The sequence below is a fragment of the Eucalyptus grandis genome, chromosome 6, assembly GCF_016545825.1.
Source record: "Eucalyptus grandis isolate ANBG69807.140 chromosome 6, ASM1654582v1, whole genome shotgun sequence".
Classification (NCBI taxonomy): Eukaryota; Viridiplantae; Streptophyta; class Magnoliopsida; order Myrtales; family Myrtaceae; genus Eucalyptus; species Eucalyptus grandis.
The window spans coordinates 38,145,064-38,159,822 of NC_052617.1; the positions used below are offsets into that span (position 1 = coordinate 38,145,064).

General features: G+C 38.3%; 1 protein-coding gene across 2 annotated transcripts; it reads left to right on the forward strand.

Annotated features, from left to right (window-relative positions):
* The first annotated feature begins 1,982 nt into the window (after positions 1-1,982).
* LOC104449609 (serine/threonine-protein kinase STY8) lies at positions 1,983-14,458 on the forward strand. Of its 2 annotated transcripts, none has more exons than XM_039315548.1 (16): positions 1,983-2,560; positions 3,697-3,811; positions 4,476-4,579; positions 4,712-4,834; positions 6,264-6,336; positions 7,261-7,371; positions 8,806-8,856; positions 10,155-10,294; positions 10,405-10,512; positions 11,383-11,456; positions 11,594-11,769; positions 12,888-12,983; positions 13,492-13,572; positions 13,665-13,715; positions 13,808-13,948; positions 14,031-14,458. In XM_039315548.1, the coding sequence occupies exons 1-16, from the start codon at positions 2,373-2,375 to the stop codon at positions 14,058-14,060; spliced, it is 1,662 nt and encodes a 553-aa protein (XP_039171482.1). In that variant the 5' UTR covers positions 1,983-2,372; the 3' UTR covers positions 14,061-14,458. The 2 variants fall into 2 exon arrangements, with proteins under 2 accessions (XP_039171482.1, XP_039171483.1); XM_039315549.1 differs by having other exon boundaries at positions 1,984-2,560; positions 4,715-4,834.
* Positions 14,459-14,759: the final 301 nt, after the last annotated feature.

Sequence of the window (14,759 nt, forward strand, 5' to 3'; positions counted from 1 at the left end):
TAAATATAAATTGTTACCTGGGAACAAAAACGTTACCACATATACCCTCGTAATGCAAAGTTTGTTTCAAGACCAAAATTTTAAATTCTAAAACACGACATTGGATACTACATTGATCAACAAAATTTAATTTTGGATCTCGGATCTTAAATTAATCGATGAGAATTGCAATAAACTTTTCTTTTGGCTATGATTTGTAGAACTAATTGACAGTGTTGTAAAAAACTAACCGTTAGAAATGCAATATAATATTATTATAATTGTTGTTACTATTGTTGGGAGTGCCTGTCAAGGGCGCTAGCACATACCCCGAAGTGATCATCATCACCTGCACCTCACAACTCGGCATAGTGGAACGTGTAGCCCGCCTGCTATCTCTTGGTAATTGGATCATTTGTCGATCTGAATCGGATAAGCCCTCTATCTATATTTTTTCTCTTTCTTCGATGAAAATGGAAGGAAAAGTGAATTCCATTGTATAGCCATATGCAATGCGCAAAAGATGCCTGTACGGTTGCTCAACTCTATATTTCTTTTTTTATTATTCTTTATCTCTTCTCCTCACCTCATCATGCGAGACAGAGGAACCATTTGTTATATTATCAGAGTAATGATACATCAATGTTATACGCAACAACAAAAAAAAATCTCAGTAAAATCTCTTTCATACGTGTGCGTATAGATATAACAATAGATTATCGATGATAGGTTATTATGCTAAGATAAAAAATGTCTTCGCAAATACAAAACTGTTGAAATTTAATAGTAGAATAGTGAAGAGAGAGAGGAGAAGGATGGAGACAATAAGTCACTGCATGAGGAATTTCCCCCAAATGGGGAGGAAAACACTGAAGTCATTTTTGTTCTTGTAATAGAAGAGTCAAATTCTAACAATTTGTAATCTCACGTAACACGCTTAAAACAACTCGTACAGAATATTTCGTGACCATATTCTAGTAATTTATGATCTTACGTAACACACTTAAAATGACTACGGAATATTTCCCGACCATATATTTATGCAGATGATCACGGCATCGGGGCCCACCTCAGTACTATTAAATAATACACAGCAGCTCACCAACTCTCTTGCCTTTTTCTAGGCCAGTTTTCACAGTCCTAATTGAATACACGTTATTCATTTATTTATTTATCTGTAAGCAATAATTATTTCTTGCTTGACGAGCGGGGATTGGTCCCGGGCCGGGTCACCACCTACCGTCCCCTCACGGCGCCACGTCACGGCAGCGACGGGAGCGCTGGGAGGCCCCACTTCCCCGGGAAAGGATCCAATAGCGAGTGCAGAGGAAGGGCGCGCAGGTGGAGCCCACGCTCCAGGGTCCACGTGGCGGGATCACGGAGGCCCGGTGGCTTTAGCATTACTCTCGGCCCGAAATCCGCGTGACCCGTGTAATGAATGTCGCTGTGCCGTGCTGCTGAGCTGGCCTCGCCGTCTCCCCCCCCGCCCCCCTCGATCCCGGGAAACGGAAAATCCGCGCAATTTACACCCAAAAAAATCAGGGGGCATCGAATTGAAAGGTCCGGTCCCGAATTAAAAATATAATAATAATAATTAAAAAATCGAAAGGTAAGAAAGAAGAAGAAGAAGAAGCTAATTATAACAATTCCTAAGTCGGTACATATCTATTGATGAAGCATGCTAATTTTGCTTCAAGAGATCTCTCTAGCTTTGAGAATCTGCTAAGATCTTTTAACTTTCTGGGGACGCAACAATTAATTAGGGATGATGGGGGCACGAGGGGCGTTAGTTTCGGATTTTTAGTTTATATTAAATCCAAAAGAAAAGTCCAAAATCCTATCCACTCTCCACTTCCCCGTGAAAAGGGAGAGAGAATTTTTAATTTCAAAAGAAAAAAAAAAAAAAGAGAGAGAATAAATTAAAAAAAAAAAGAAAAAAGACCCGGTCTCCCCTCCTCCCTCTCTCTCTCTCTCTCTCTCTCTCTCTCTCTGGCAATTCTGAGAAACTGGATGATGGCGGAGTAGCTGAAAAAGCAGCACAGTACATATCTCTCTCTCTCTCTCTCTCTCTCCTCCCTGCTGAGCCGTACATCCATTGACGAAACTGCCCCTCCCCTCCCCGGAACTCTCGACCAGCCCCCTTCGTTGTCCTCCCAGATTCCATCAACAGTCAAAGATCCTCTCCCCACGCCCCTCTGCTGATCGACAGCTCCTTCTCCCACTCTCTCTCTCTCTCTCTCTCTTCGTCGCGCTTTCTCTCTCTTCCTTCCCACGCACGCTCCTTCCGCGGCGCTGATGGCGGACGGAGGCCTCGCTTGACGCGCGGCCCCGAGCTCGGCGGCGGCGGTGTCCCAGCGCCCCCACCCCCGCCCCCTGCCTCTCTTCGTCGGTTGATGGATTTGATCGAAGGGGTCGGAGAGAGCTCGTCCCCGCCGAGGAGCTTCGTCGGCAGCCTGACCGGGAACTACGACGTGCGGAGCGATGTGTACAACCGGCTGATGGAGGCCCGCAATGAGGAGGCCATGAGCAATCCCGACTTCCGCGACCTCCTCGAGGCCCACTTCGATAGGTTGCCGCCCAGGTACCCCGCTTCCGCTTTCCCTTTGAGAATATTGCATGTCGCGCCTGTCCTGTACAGAAAAATGGAGCGGATGCGGTGGTTAGAATAGAATGTGGATTAGCTTCGGGGGGGTTGTCGGGATTCGGAGGGTTTTCGCGGTTCTAATCGACATGTTCGTGAGTCGTTCGTATTACTGCAGGCAGCCGACGGCACACATGTATTAAGCCTGCACATCTGGAAAAAGAAGGTGCTTAGAAATTAGTTTAGCTCCTAATGATTTAGCAGCAATGGAATGCTCGCTCAGTTCATAGGCACGACTTTATTAAACCTAATGCGATCGTAAAATGGCTGCCTTCGGTCGGGGTTGGGGAGGAGGACGATGCTATGTCCCTTAACATTGGCGCCTTATTACTTTATTCACATCCTAATAAATGGCTTTACCAAGCAAACGCCAGTGAATATCTCTATGAATTAACTGTAAGTTGAGACTTTTGTTCTTGAATTGCTAAAAATAGAGGAGCTGTCCTGACATTGATGGCGGGATTTGTTAGTGCTGGTGGAATTGAAAAGTACCAATTCAAAGTTTTCATTGCATAGATGGGGAAAGGTAATCTACTAGTTTTTGTTGTAATCAGCTCATTCAAATACGCAAGAAATGTACTGTAATAGTTCAGGGAATACCTTGATGTCAATAAAAGCACCTCGACCTGAGGCTTACATTAGCTTTCACTTATTGCGATATTCCAATTATTAGGAAAATGGCACTCTCGGATAAAAACTGTAGGATCTCTTTGTGGTCAGTAACTTAGATTGCTAAAAGAGAATGGTGACTATTAAGTATTCATGAAGTATATGAGCAAAGGAGAAAGTTTTGTTGAAAGAGAAGTCAATGACTTAATATGAACTTTAGTGATGAAACAAAGAAACTTTCTTCTCCCCCCCCCTTTCTCTCTCTCTTCCTTTTTGATTTTCAATTGAAATAGTTACTTGCTTTCAAAGTGTCTTCTGTCTTCTTTTCAGTGAAAGGCTCAACATTATGCAAACATGGCTGTGTTTTTCCTGTTCTTTATCAAGTGTTCATTGCACCACTGTGATTTATAGCCAGCTTGTGTTGATGGTGATAAGCTTATTGGTTCTTATGCTCTCATATATCACAGTTATTTGCTTGATGTCAACATGGATAGAGTGGAGGATGTATTGTTGCATCAGAAACTTCTTATGCAGGCCAAAGATCCATACGAGCGTCCTGTTTTCCATGTTCGTTTGTTGGAGGTACTTCACTCTAGCCGTCCCGACTGCCTGTCCCATTCCTTTCTTTTCCTCATATTCCTTGGTAAAAACATACTCTCTGTGTGCGCGTGTGTGATTTTGGGGTAAGGCAGTTGGAATAGGGGTCTCTTCTATGAGCATTAAGATAGAGTATGGATGGCCGAAGAAGTTTTCAGTGTATAATGTCATCAGATAGTTTTTAGTTGGGTGGCTAAATGAGTTCTAAAATACAAGCATGTAATTTTGATACGCTACTTGGATATTAAACTAAGTTGCCAGAGGTGAATCCGGATGACCTGGATGAAGGTGAAATAGCGACATTTTCACTTGTGGTTTCTTTTTTCATGAACTTGGTCAAGAAACTTGAATTCACCATTTGATTGAATTGAATTGGGTGAATTGAGTTATCAGCATATATAGGCATTGTGTAACGTACTCAAGTCATTGACTATTACTGATCGATACTGTTGGCTTTAGATTTTCTGTGTGGTTAAAAGTTTAATTTTTGGCACATTTTCCTTTTTGAGGACCGTTATTGCTGATCCCTACTAGAATTTTATCCTGTGTCTGTAAACATCTAATTTGCCTGGTCCTTGATTAAATTTGATTTCTATGTTTGTCTGAGGGGATTTACCGTCTCTTTAACTTTCTCTTGATTGCTTGGTAGAACATACCTGTGAAAGGGGATGGTGATGATGATTTACAGACAAGTACTTCAAAAGGACCTTGGTATGATGAAGACAATGCAGCCCATTTGCCATCAGAGAATAGGTATTCTACCTTTCCTTCTCAGCTTCAATCGGTTGGAGTTGTCATCGCTGATACCGATAGTTTTCTTTTGTCAGTATGCTAACGGAACCATAACATTCTCTGTTTTGTTTTTCTACAAATTTATTACAATAGCAGCAATGGTGATGTTGCGAATGAATTTGAACCTTGCTCTAAGCTCGAGGACCTCAATTTGGATGTTAGAAAGAACTCCAATGACGTGCAGGGAAGATATCATCCAGAGACAAACTCAAAACGGTAATCAACTTCAGAGGTTGTTGTAGCCATCGATGTGCTTCCACTGCATCTGCATCATGTGTGATAGGTCTAGTGACCCTGCTATTGCTTTGAACTTTAAATGAAAGAGGAAGGAGAAAAGAGCTTCCAATAAATTGTTTGTCATCCTCCCCACTGTTTTGTTTAAACTGGCTATATCAAGATAGTTAAGTGCAAGGACCAATGTCAGAAATCTATCAGTGAAGACAATAACTAGAATGACTAGAGAGTTCACTTTCCATCATTTTAGTGCCCGGTTATGTGGGATGCAGGTAATATTACTAGATCTTGAGACTTGATCATCCTCTGTAATAAGATGTCTTCCTGTTTTCTGCTTTATAAATCCCTTACTTTCATTTTTTTACTTGAGTTCTCCATCACCCGGACTGGGCATTTTCCCCTCTTTTTTTTTTTTTTGCTTCTTCTGGATTTCCATCCTAGCAATTAACTAGCTTTGCTGGAAACTCATTTTGTCAAAATTAACAAACCATCTTCACTTTTCTACAGAGCTCCAGCATTCGACATGCTTAAGTTTCTAAACTCGAGAAATTAATCAGAAATGACCTTGGTAAATGGACTAGATCCTGACGCTATTGACTTAGGTACCTTGAAAATGTGTCTAGGGTTAAGAAAAGAAATTTTTTTGGTTTAATAAGTTAAATTAAAGTTTCTAAGACATGGAAGGAGCAGTCACGACATGCATATACTTGTTTCATATGTATCAACCACATTTGTAGAAAGCTCATGCTCAGACACTGGCAGTTCATTAGGATGACATGCGCTGTAGCCATTCCTGCAAGGTTATAACTGTGTAGGATTCACATTTGTATTGTTCATTTGCCATAAGAAATGATTAAAAAGAAATGATGGGATATCAAGAAATTATTCATCTTGATCTTCCATGGTAGGTGCAAGGATCACTATATCTTGGCTACGAGTAGTTACCTAAAGCAGGTTTAGTATTCTTATATATCTGCTTGGCAAATTTGACCTACTAACGACTTCAATTGAGACAAACATGGTTTAATTTCTTGAGGAGCATTATCTATGGACATTAGGACAAATCAAACCGTAACTTGATCATTTCAAATAACCAGCAATTATCTGGATGAAAGATCTGTTGGTCAACAACTCCACATTTAGCAGTTACATGATGATAAAAATCTTGTTGGAAAAGAAAGAACAGTTGCATCCACCATTCCAGATAATTGACATAGCCTGCCTCTTGCACATTGAAAATTACTGATATTGCAGTTGTGTTGTTAAGAAAATTAATAAGTGTTATTGGTGGCCTCTAGCTTCTGTTCTCTTACAGATGATTTCTCAGTGTTTACTGGATATTTCTGTATGATGATGCAACAATCATCAGAATTAATATAAGATGCCTTCTAATATTTGCAATACATTGCAGGCAAGAGATATCTAATATTCCCATTCACGAAGTGATATTTTCTACAGTTGATAAACCAAAGCTTCTTAGTCAGGTATCATTTAACAAAGTTATTTTTTCAATTGATTCTAATGAAAAATAAGTTAGATGGGGTCTGTTAACATCTGTATTCTCACACAGTTTAATACTTTCTGTTTTCTCTATCTTTGTGGTGTTTTTTCACAAGGATTTCCTTAACACTTTTCACAATTGGAGCCATTGTAAGGCGAACCTGCAGCCCTTCTTTGCCCAAAAACCTACTCTTGCTCTTTCTCTTGTTATCACTTTCACTCTCGCCGACACATTGATTGTTGAATCTCTCATTTGTTGCTTTCTTTATATAATTCTTGTATACTGCATCCCTCCATATTTTTACTTTTATGGAACTCTTTCCCTCTCTCCCTCTCTCCCTCTCTCCATGTCCCTTCCCTCCCTCTCCTGTCTGTAGGCCTATTGGAAGATACTAAAACCGAGTGCTAATCCAAGACCAGAGTAATAGTTGAAGGGCGTCCTCTGATCAAATATAATGGTAAAGACAAAAAAGGCATTGATGCAATGGAAATGAAGAGGGGATTAACGTTGTTAAAAGAAAAAAATATTTGGCTTAAGGAATCTTCAGGGATCCAAAACTGCACCAAACCCCCCAAAATGTACTGCATACTGCTATTAGGAGGTTGTGAAATATACTCAAGCAAGCAGCAATCCCTACCTTCAAAAGTTTGTTCTTGGAAATGAATCTTGTATAGAGAAAGGTGCAGTCCAGTTCTCTTTCCTTGAGGAGACGCATCAGTCTTTAAAGCCTCCTGTAGTTTTTTTTTTTTTTTTTTTTTTGGGTAAATTTTTAAGGAACACAGGCCAATATTGTATTTTTTACGAAAATGAGTTGGTTGACCATGAATAATCACGAATATGCCCAATGTGAATAATAAGTAATATGACAATCTCTACTAGCAACTTATTCATTACTTTTCCCTTGCAGCTTTCTGCTTTGCTCTCTGATATAGGACTTAACATCCGGGAAGCACATGTATTCTCCACCACTGATGGTTACTCCTTGGATGTGTTTGTTGTGGATGGATGGTACTCTGAGGTACCTTTAATTACTTACAATGTACTAGAAGTATTCAGAATTTTACTTTCATTTGCATTTGTGAATGAGAGTAAATCAGGAATTTCGTTTAGTAAATTATCAAAAACAATCTTTGGAGAAAAACTAGGGAAAAGGTTTCCATTTTCAGAAACTATGGTAATTGAAGGTTATTTTCGCTCTTCTTACCTTAAAATGGAAACAAGTTATGCCTTGAAGCTTTATCTGAAGCACAAGAGAGGGGAAAAAAAAGGAAAAAGAAAGGGGGGGGGGGACTAGCCTTGGTCTAATTGAAGTTTGTTGAAGATCTTGAAGCATAAAGGTTAAGATGAATGTTTGATGAATTATCATTGCCATCAGATTAGCAATCAGTAAATTTGATTGAAAGATAATTTAACTCTTTTGACACATAGCGAGGTAGCTTTCATGCTGTTGAAATATGTAGTTGCTTTAAGAATAATATCGCGTTCTTTTTACTTTTTTTACCCCCCTTTGGTGAAGGGGGAACTGGAAGGGAGGATAGACATGTCACTATGTTTTAACTTTGATGTTTGGAATAGAAGATTTTTGAAGATGCGTGTAAGAAAAGACTGATATAGAACGTAGGCCATGTGGGAATATGTTTTTATTTAACGAGATTACTCCTTATAGAGGGAGCAGTGACTATTACCATTGTAACGATTTGTAGGACTTAAGTATATTATTTAAGTAATATTACCAGATAAAGCTATTTGAAGTTTGACTACAATGTTAAGTATACATTTTGTCTTTTTGGAAGTAAGGAAAGAATGACTTTTTACATTTTACGAGGTCTAAAGCTTGTCATTGACTATTGGGCCATTTAATTTCTAATATATATATATACATATTAATTTCCTGGATATTTAATTCCTTAGTGTATTTCAACCTATCACAATAGACATGCAGAATTCTTAAAGTTATGGGACTCTTAAGAACCAGCACATAAAGAATTCTGGAGTAATCTCTATAAAGATGCATATTTGAATTGATTTATTAAGATTGTAAAATAATTTTGGGTATTAGGTAATTATCATTCAGAAATAGTAAATCTAGGAGTGAGAGCATTGACATGAAAGTTCTGGAGAAATTAAGTTATCTATGGGGGACTCTCATAATTCTTTTGGTTAGGGCCGGGAGTGAGCGAAGTAGCTCCAATAATTCACAGCATTTTTTTTTTTTTTTTTGGGACTACGGGGCCACTGGGATGTGGAGAGGTTTTGGAGGCCAAGCACTCTCTCCTCCACCCTCATTCCGACACATAAGTTGGTCACCATGTCAATTGTTGTTGATAGGAGTTGCGAGATAGCTGTCCTTTTTCCTGGGGAACTCTTGTTTCTTAAGGGGCATTGTTCTTATATCCTCTATGAGAGGGATCCATACTCAGTTAAATTGTTGACTTTGCAATCTTGTGGTCAGGATACGGACGGTTTGAATGAAGCAATGGCAAAAGCTATTGCTCGAAGCAAGGTAAACACCAGTTCATAGCAACCCCCTTGTGCATTTTGCTCTCATATATAGATGTTACCTATGTAGGAAGTCGTATACAAAAGAAATGGTCTGATGGCCAGTGATAATTGCTTTGCTTTCACAAATGTAGTTGTGAAAAACAGTCTCTTTGATGTTGCTCCTCATGAAAGTAGTGGAAAGTCAGCATGCATATTTTTTTCATTAAAAGAATACGTGTCATGCTATATCCATGCTTTCCTAATCCCAGGAGATATTTACTAGTGAAATTTTACTTTATATTGACGTAATAAACTTTTCCGGTCTGATAGAAATTGAGTAAAAAGACCTAGGAACTTTGACATTTTCTTGTTATTATTGACGTATATGCCCTTTGTTTATCTAGACAATGAGTTGTCAGTTCCTATAGTCAAGGAACAACTGGTTGGACTTTTCAAGATTGTCATTATTGTTGTCATTATGAAATGAAGTTAAATGCAATATGGCATTAAACAATTTTCTTGCTGTACCTCCTATTAACCAATTTGATTTAATATAATTCTATTCAGACACAATGGTAGCTCTCTGCTAAAATCAGTCTTCGGTTGCATAGTGTCAAATATAAATGTTGCTACTAATGTCACGAATCATTATGGTGGTCATGTTGGGACAGTGGGAACATTGAACTACGTCAGTTTAATGGATCACAGGCTATTGTCCTTTCTGTATTAAGCTTCCATCAAATTGAAAATCTGCATATTTGACCTTTCCATCTTCAATTGACGATATAAAATCTTGATTGTGGAAAGAAAGTATTTTCGTTTTGAAACATATATATGGACATATATATACATCTTCATCCATATAATTGGTTAGGACTCTCATTTACTCTTGTTTCGCTGTGCAGTAATTTTGCTAAAATTTGGGACTCACTTTATACTTGTCTAAATTCACTCATCTCCTACCATATTTTACTGGTCCATGAAATTCCACATTTGTTGGCCAAAACCCACAATATTTGTCACTATGTGTTATTTATGATTGCTATGATGCCATAATATAATTTCATTAGGCTATTGATTTTTAGTCTCTGTAAAAGAAATCACCAGTATGCAGTAGAATCAGTTAAAAATTTGTTGTTATCTAGTATTTTCATAATCTGAAGATGTGATGCCATTGGGGATATCCATTTTCTTGTGTGTGATTTATGGGAAAAGGAATGATATCTCTGATGAGTGTCACATGTTATTATTTTTGTGGTTCTACCTGTTGCTTTACAATAGGGAGAACTAAGTTAAATGACCATCCTTTTTTAATTTCAGGAATCCTGGTCTGGTTCATCACATTCTAATTCAGCTGTAGAAAAAGCTTTAGCAGCACATGCCAAGTCTTCTGACTGTGAAATAGATAGGAGAGTACTCAAGATAGGGGAGAGAATTGGTTCTGGCTCATGTGGAGATTTGTGAGTTCGGCTTTAGTTATTTGTTCAACCTACCATTATAAGTTAAATATACTTGCCCCATCAGTTGCTCGTCCTTATGCTTTTGTTTCTTTTCTTCTTCCCTTATGAAGGCATCGAGGAGAATATTTTGGCCAGGATGTTGCAGTTAAAATCCTGAAGTCTGACCAGTTAAATGATGCTCTGCAGGATGAGTTTGCTCAAGAAGTGGCAATCCTAAGGTAAGCTGATTCTACGGTGTCCTTCAAATATGCAAGAGTTCCTTTTGCTTCTCTTATCTGGTATATTGGTAAAGATGATGCACAAAGACATCTAGATTTGTTTATTAATCTGTATCATTGTAAGTTTGTATGCACATATTGGTTTGTCCTAAATTATTACTTGGTCGATCTATATGTTCCTACCGGCGACGTACTAGCTACTACATAATAATTTACTTTGAAGTGAAAGAAACTGGGTGATAGTAAGGTTCAAGATAAAAGTAAGTTAATATTGATGCATAGATCTAGCCACACTTTTGAGTCATTACAACTAAGGGTATGCTTGATAACCACATTACGTGCTGTATTAATTTCTAAGGACACATAACTTAATCGATTGTTTTAAATCGAAAATCACTTTATGCAGTAAGTAAAGGAGGACTTACTCAATTGGTTTAGTGATAAATTATTCGATAAAAATTAGAAGTCTTTTCCAGCTATATTGTCTAAATTTTCCAACAATGCTCAATATTTTCATGTTTGGTAAGAAACTAATTAAATATATTGTTTTACTTTCATCTTAATCAAACAACTTTTTATGTTGATTTCCAATACTTATAAATTCGGTCCCTTAATTTTCAGCACTTACTTTTAAGTTTTATCAACTGAGGCCTAAGATAATTTTGTTTCACCTGTTGGAACGCTGATGTGTTAATATGTGTTCTAGAATTTGGATTGTCTGGCTCAAAGTTGCTGCTCAATGACTTGGTGATATTGCTGTGGCAGACTATCTTATAGGATTCTGTTTCTTTTAAACAGCATCACATTGATTGGCTGCATTGTCAGTACTAAATCAAGTTTGTTTTTGGGCTTATGTTGGCATAACTGCAGGCAGGTTCAGCACGAAAATATTGTTCGTTTTATTGGTGCATGTACCAAGCCTCCTCACTTCTGTATTGTAACTGGTATGAGAATTGATTTAGTTTCTTTGAGTTCTTTGTAGTGATCATTTAGATTTTTTATGTTTACTCTGTCAGCTTGATGTTACTCCTTTCCCTCATTATTATTCGAGTGAACCCATTTTTTGGCTCCTTTCTTACAGAGTATATGCCTGGAGGGAGTCTGTACAGCTATTTGCACAAGAATCATAATATCTTAAAGCTCCCTCAATTGCTGAAATTCGCAATCGATGTCTGTAAAGGCATGGATTATCTGCATAAAAGCAACATTATTCATAGGGACTTGAAGACTGCAAATTTGCTAATGGACAACCATAATGTAAGTACCACAAACTACTTTTTTTTGTGAGATAATTTACTAGCTTGGACAGCGATATGGTCAGCTACTCAAGTGACAATCATTGCTGTCTTTTTCAAACATTTATTCTTTTGAGTAGTGAATGAAATTGAATCACTAAAGTGACAATCATTACTGTCTTTTTCAAACATTTGTTCTTGAGTAGTGAATGAAAGTAAATCACTCTGTATGGATAGAGTTATACTTCTCAAGCAATATGAGTTCTATTCCATACTGTTATCCTTTTGTCTCTGGCACTCGTTTTATTGGTTCTGTTATTCTCCCTATATAACTTTAAGAAACATTCCTGTTACCATTTGAAACCTATCATATTATTATCTGATACTGCATTTGAATTTTTCTCTTTTGGATAAAAAATACCAAACAAGCACCAGTTTTTGCAGAATACGCATGGGTAACACCTGAGATTGGTGTTGCAAATTGTGATTTCTGTTGGCAAGTTGTTATTATAATGCCAGAAAATACTTTTAATGATAATGAACTGGAGATAGCAGGTCATCTTGCTTATTCGCATTTCTAGTCTTGTTTTAGATTGTTTACTAGAATGATGATTTTCTTTAGTGTGCAATCAATGTAGTTGACCTGATTTACATAGATGGTTCAAATTCACTCCGTCTTTAGCAAACCTGAATGAGTCCAACCAGAGAGGGCCTCCTTGTTAGTGTCTTTTGTTTGTCTATTTGCTTGACAATCCACTTAGGAAGCTATCTATCTTTGTTTTGTTGGGTTTCTCACTGTGATGACTGCCTTCTGCTGGTCACTCCACCCCAAAGAGTTTAGGTTAATGGGGGATGGAATCATAAATTTTATTTATCTGCTGACATTATGTGGTTGTCCCACCGTTTTTGGTTGGAAGCTTTATATTGATGGTGCCTCTCCATTTGTCCTTGTGTTTGTGTGTGTGTTTTGGGCAGCGCCCCCCCGGGGAAGGGGGGGGCTTTTTTTTTTTGGTTGGAGGGGTGTTGAAGGATGGTATAGCACTATTCACTTTATGCTGCAGAGATTTTGTTTGGCCATCTGGTGCTTTCTGTCAAATAGTTAAATAATGAGGAGTCGTCCAACGTGTTCTTTGTTGCAAGGTTGTTAAAGTTGCTGATTTTGGTGTTGCTCGATTTCAAAGCCAAGGTGGAGTGATGACTGCAGAAACAGGGACTTACCGGTGGATGGCTCCTGAGGTTTGACATTATCAATTCTCGACTGTGCTTTGTGGTGATAAGTGGGTTGAAGTTTATACTGAGAAAGTATGGCCAAATTAATGGTGCTTTAGAAGTTTTTGTTATGAAACCTCAATTTTTTTGCCAATATTGGTATGCAGGTCTTTTTTTGTGATTGTTATCTTGTAAATTAGATCAAACTGGCCTCATCAGGAGGAATTCAAAGATTGCCAGAAATCTCTAGCATATCAACTAAACGGTGTAAACAAATCACTTGGAAGAGAAGATCCGGTAGCTCAGTTCACCAAGTTGCCATAAATACCCTAACACAGGGTGAAAAACTACTTTTACCCAGTGAATACTTCATTTGACAACCATGGCCAATGATGTGAAGTTTAGAATATGCTCCAAAGCACATTCTAAACCATTAACCTCAATGAGAATGAAGTTTAGAATATGGTCCAATTCCATCTTATTTGCATCCACACTGGACTAATATCAGATTTTCTACATTCCTTTTTGTGGCCAGGTTATAAACCATCAGCCATATGATGAGAAAGCAGATGTTTTCAGCTTTGCTGTTGTACTTTGGGAATTGGTAACAGCCAAGGTATGCTTTAACCTAAGATGCAACTTTTGCTTCCCTTGCTTAAACAAATGCAAATTCATTGATCAATGATGTTGTGCTCTCCAATCATTCAGATTCCTTATGAAAACATGACTCCACTTCAAGCTGCTTTGGGAGTGAGACAAGTATGTATTGAAACATGAAATTATCAGGGCGTTTCTTGGTATTGTTGACCAAACGATACGTTACATCTATCTAAATCTCTCACATGTTAAAGGGACTGCGTCCGGAACTTCCCGAGAATGCGCATCCCAAACTGCTTGAGCTGATGCAAAGATGTTGGGAGGCAGAACCAGGCAAAAGACCCGCCTTTTCTGAGATAACCATTGAATTGGAGCACCTTCTTCAGGAAGTCCAGGTAGCCATTTTGCCCATTGATAAATTTCATGTTTGCTCTCTCTCTCTCTCTCTCTCTCTCAATTAATCTGAGTACTTCTCAGGAGCAACCTGAAGTATCGAATGGCAAGTGAATAGCATCACACGTGATTATGTACGGGATTTGCACAGGAAATGGCTGAGAATCCTCCTTTTTCCACGAAATAGTTATACAGGTTACATTGTACAATAGAGAGAGGGAGAGTGTGTGTGTGTCATGAGTAAATACAGAAAGTAGAAAATACTAGAGTCATAGTGACTGCTTTTCCGACTGACCTAGGGCACTGCGGGTTGCAAACAGCCATTAATATAATTAAAAGGGTTTCTGTTTTATGGTGAGAAAAAAATGATGAAGTGGGGTTCCTCAGGTTTTATGCGTGGAATGGGATGTTCTTCGATTTTGGATAACTCAATGTATTATCAGGTGTTGATATTCACCTTAATGTATTTGATCAATTTTGGTTCCTGAAATCATGATATTTTTCTAGATGCATTTGTAGGTCACATGTATGTGACCTCTAAGGGTTTACTATTTCTCCCTCTTTATCTTAAAAGGGAAGGTTCTAATCCTGAGATTGATCCTATTTTGGTTTTGAGAAAGTCTAGTTTTGTCTTCTGTCACGTATCAAGTTTCAAGAGTTCTGCTTGTCATTCTTTTCTCGTGCATGCTCGAGCCTTAAATGTCTTGTAGCGCCTTGCCGCGATAACAGAGATACAAGAAGAAATTATTGCGGCCTGACAAAAGTAGCAATCTTGCCATCTTTGTTTGGTTTCTTCGGCGAGGAGGCTTAAGA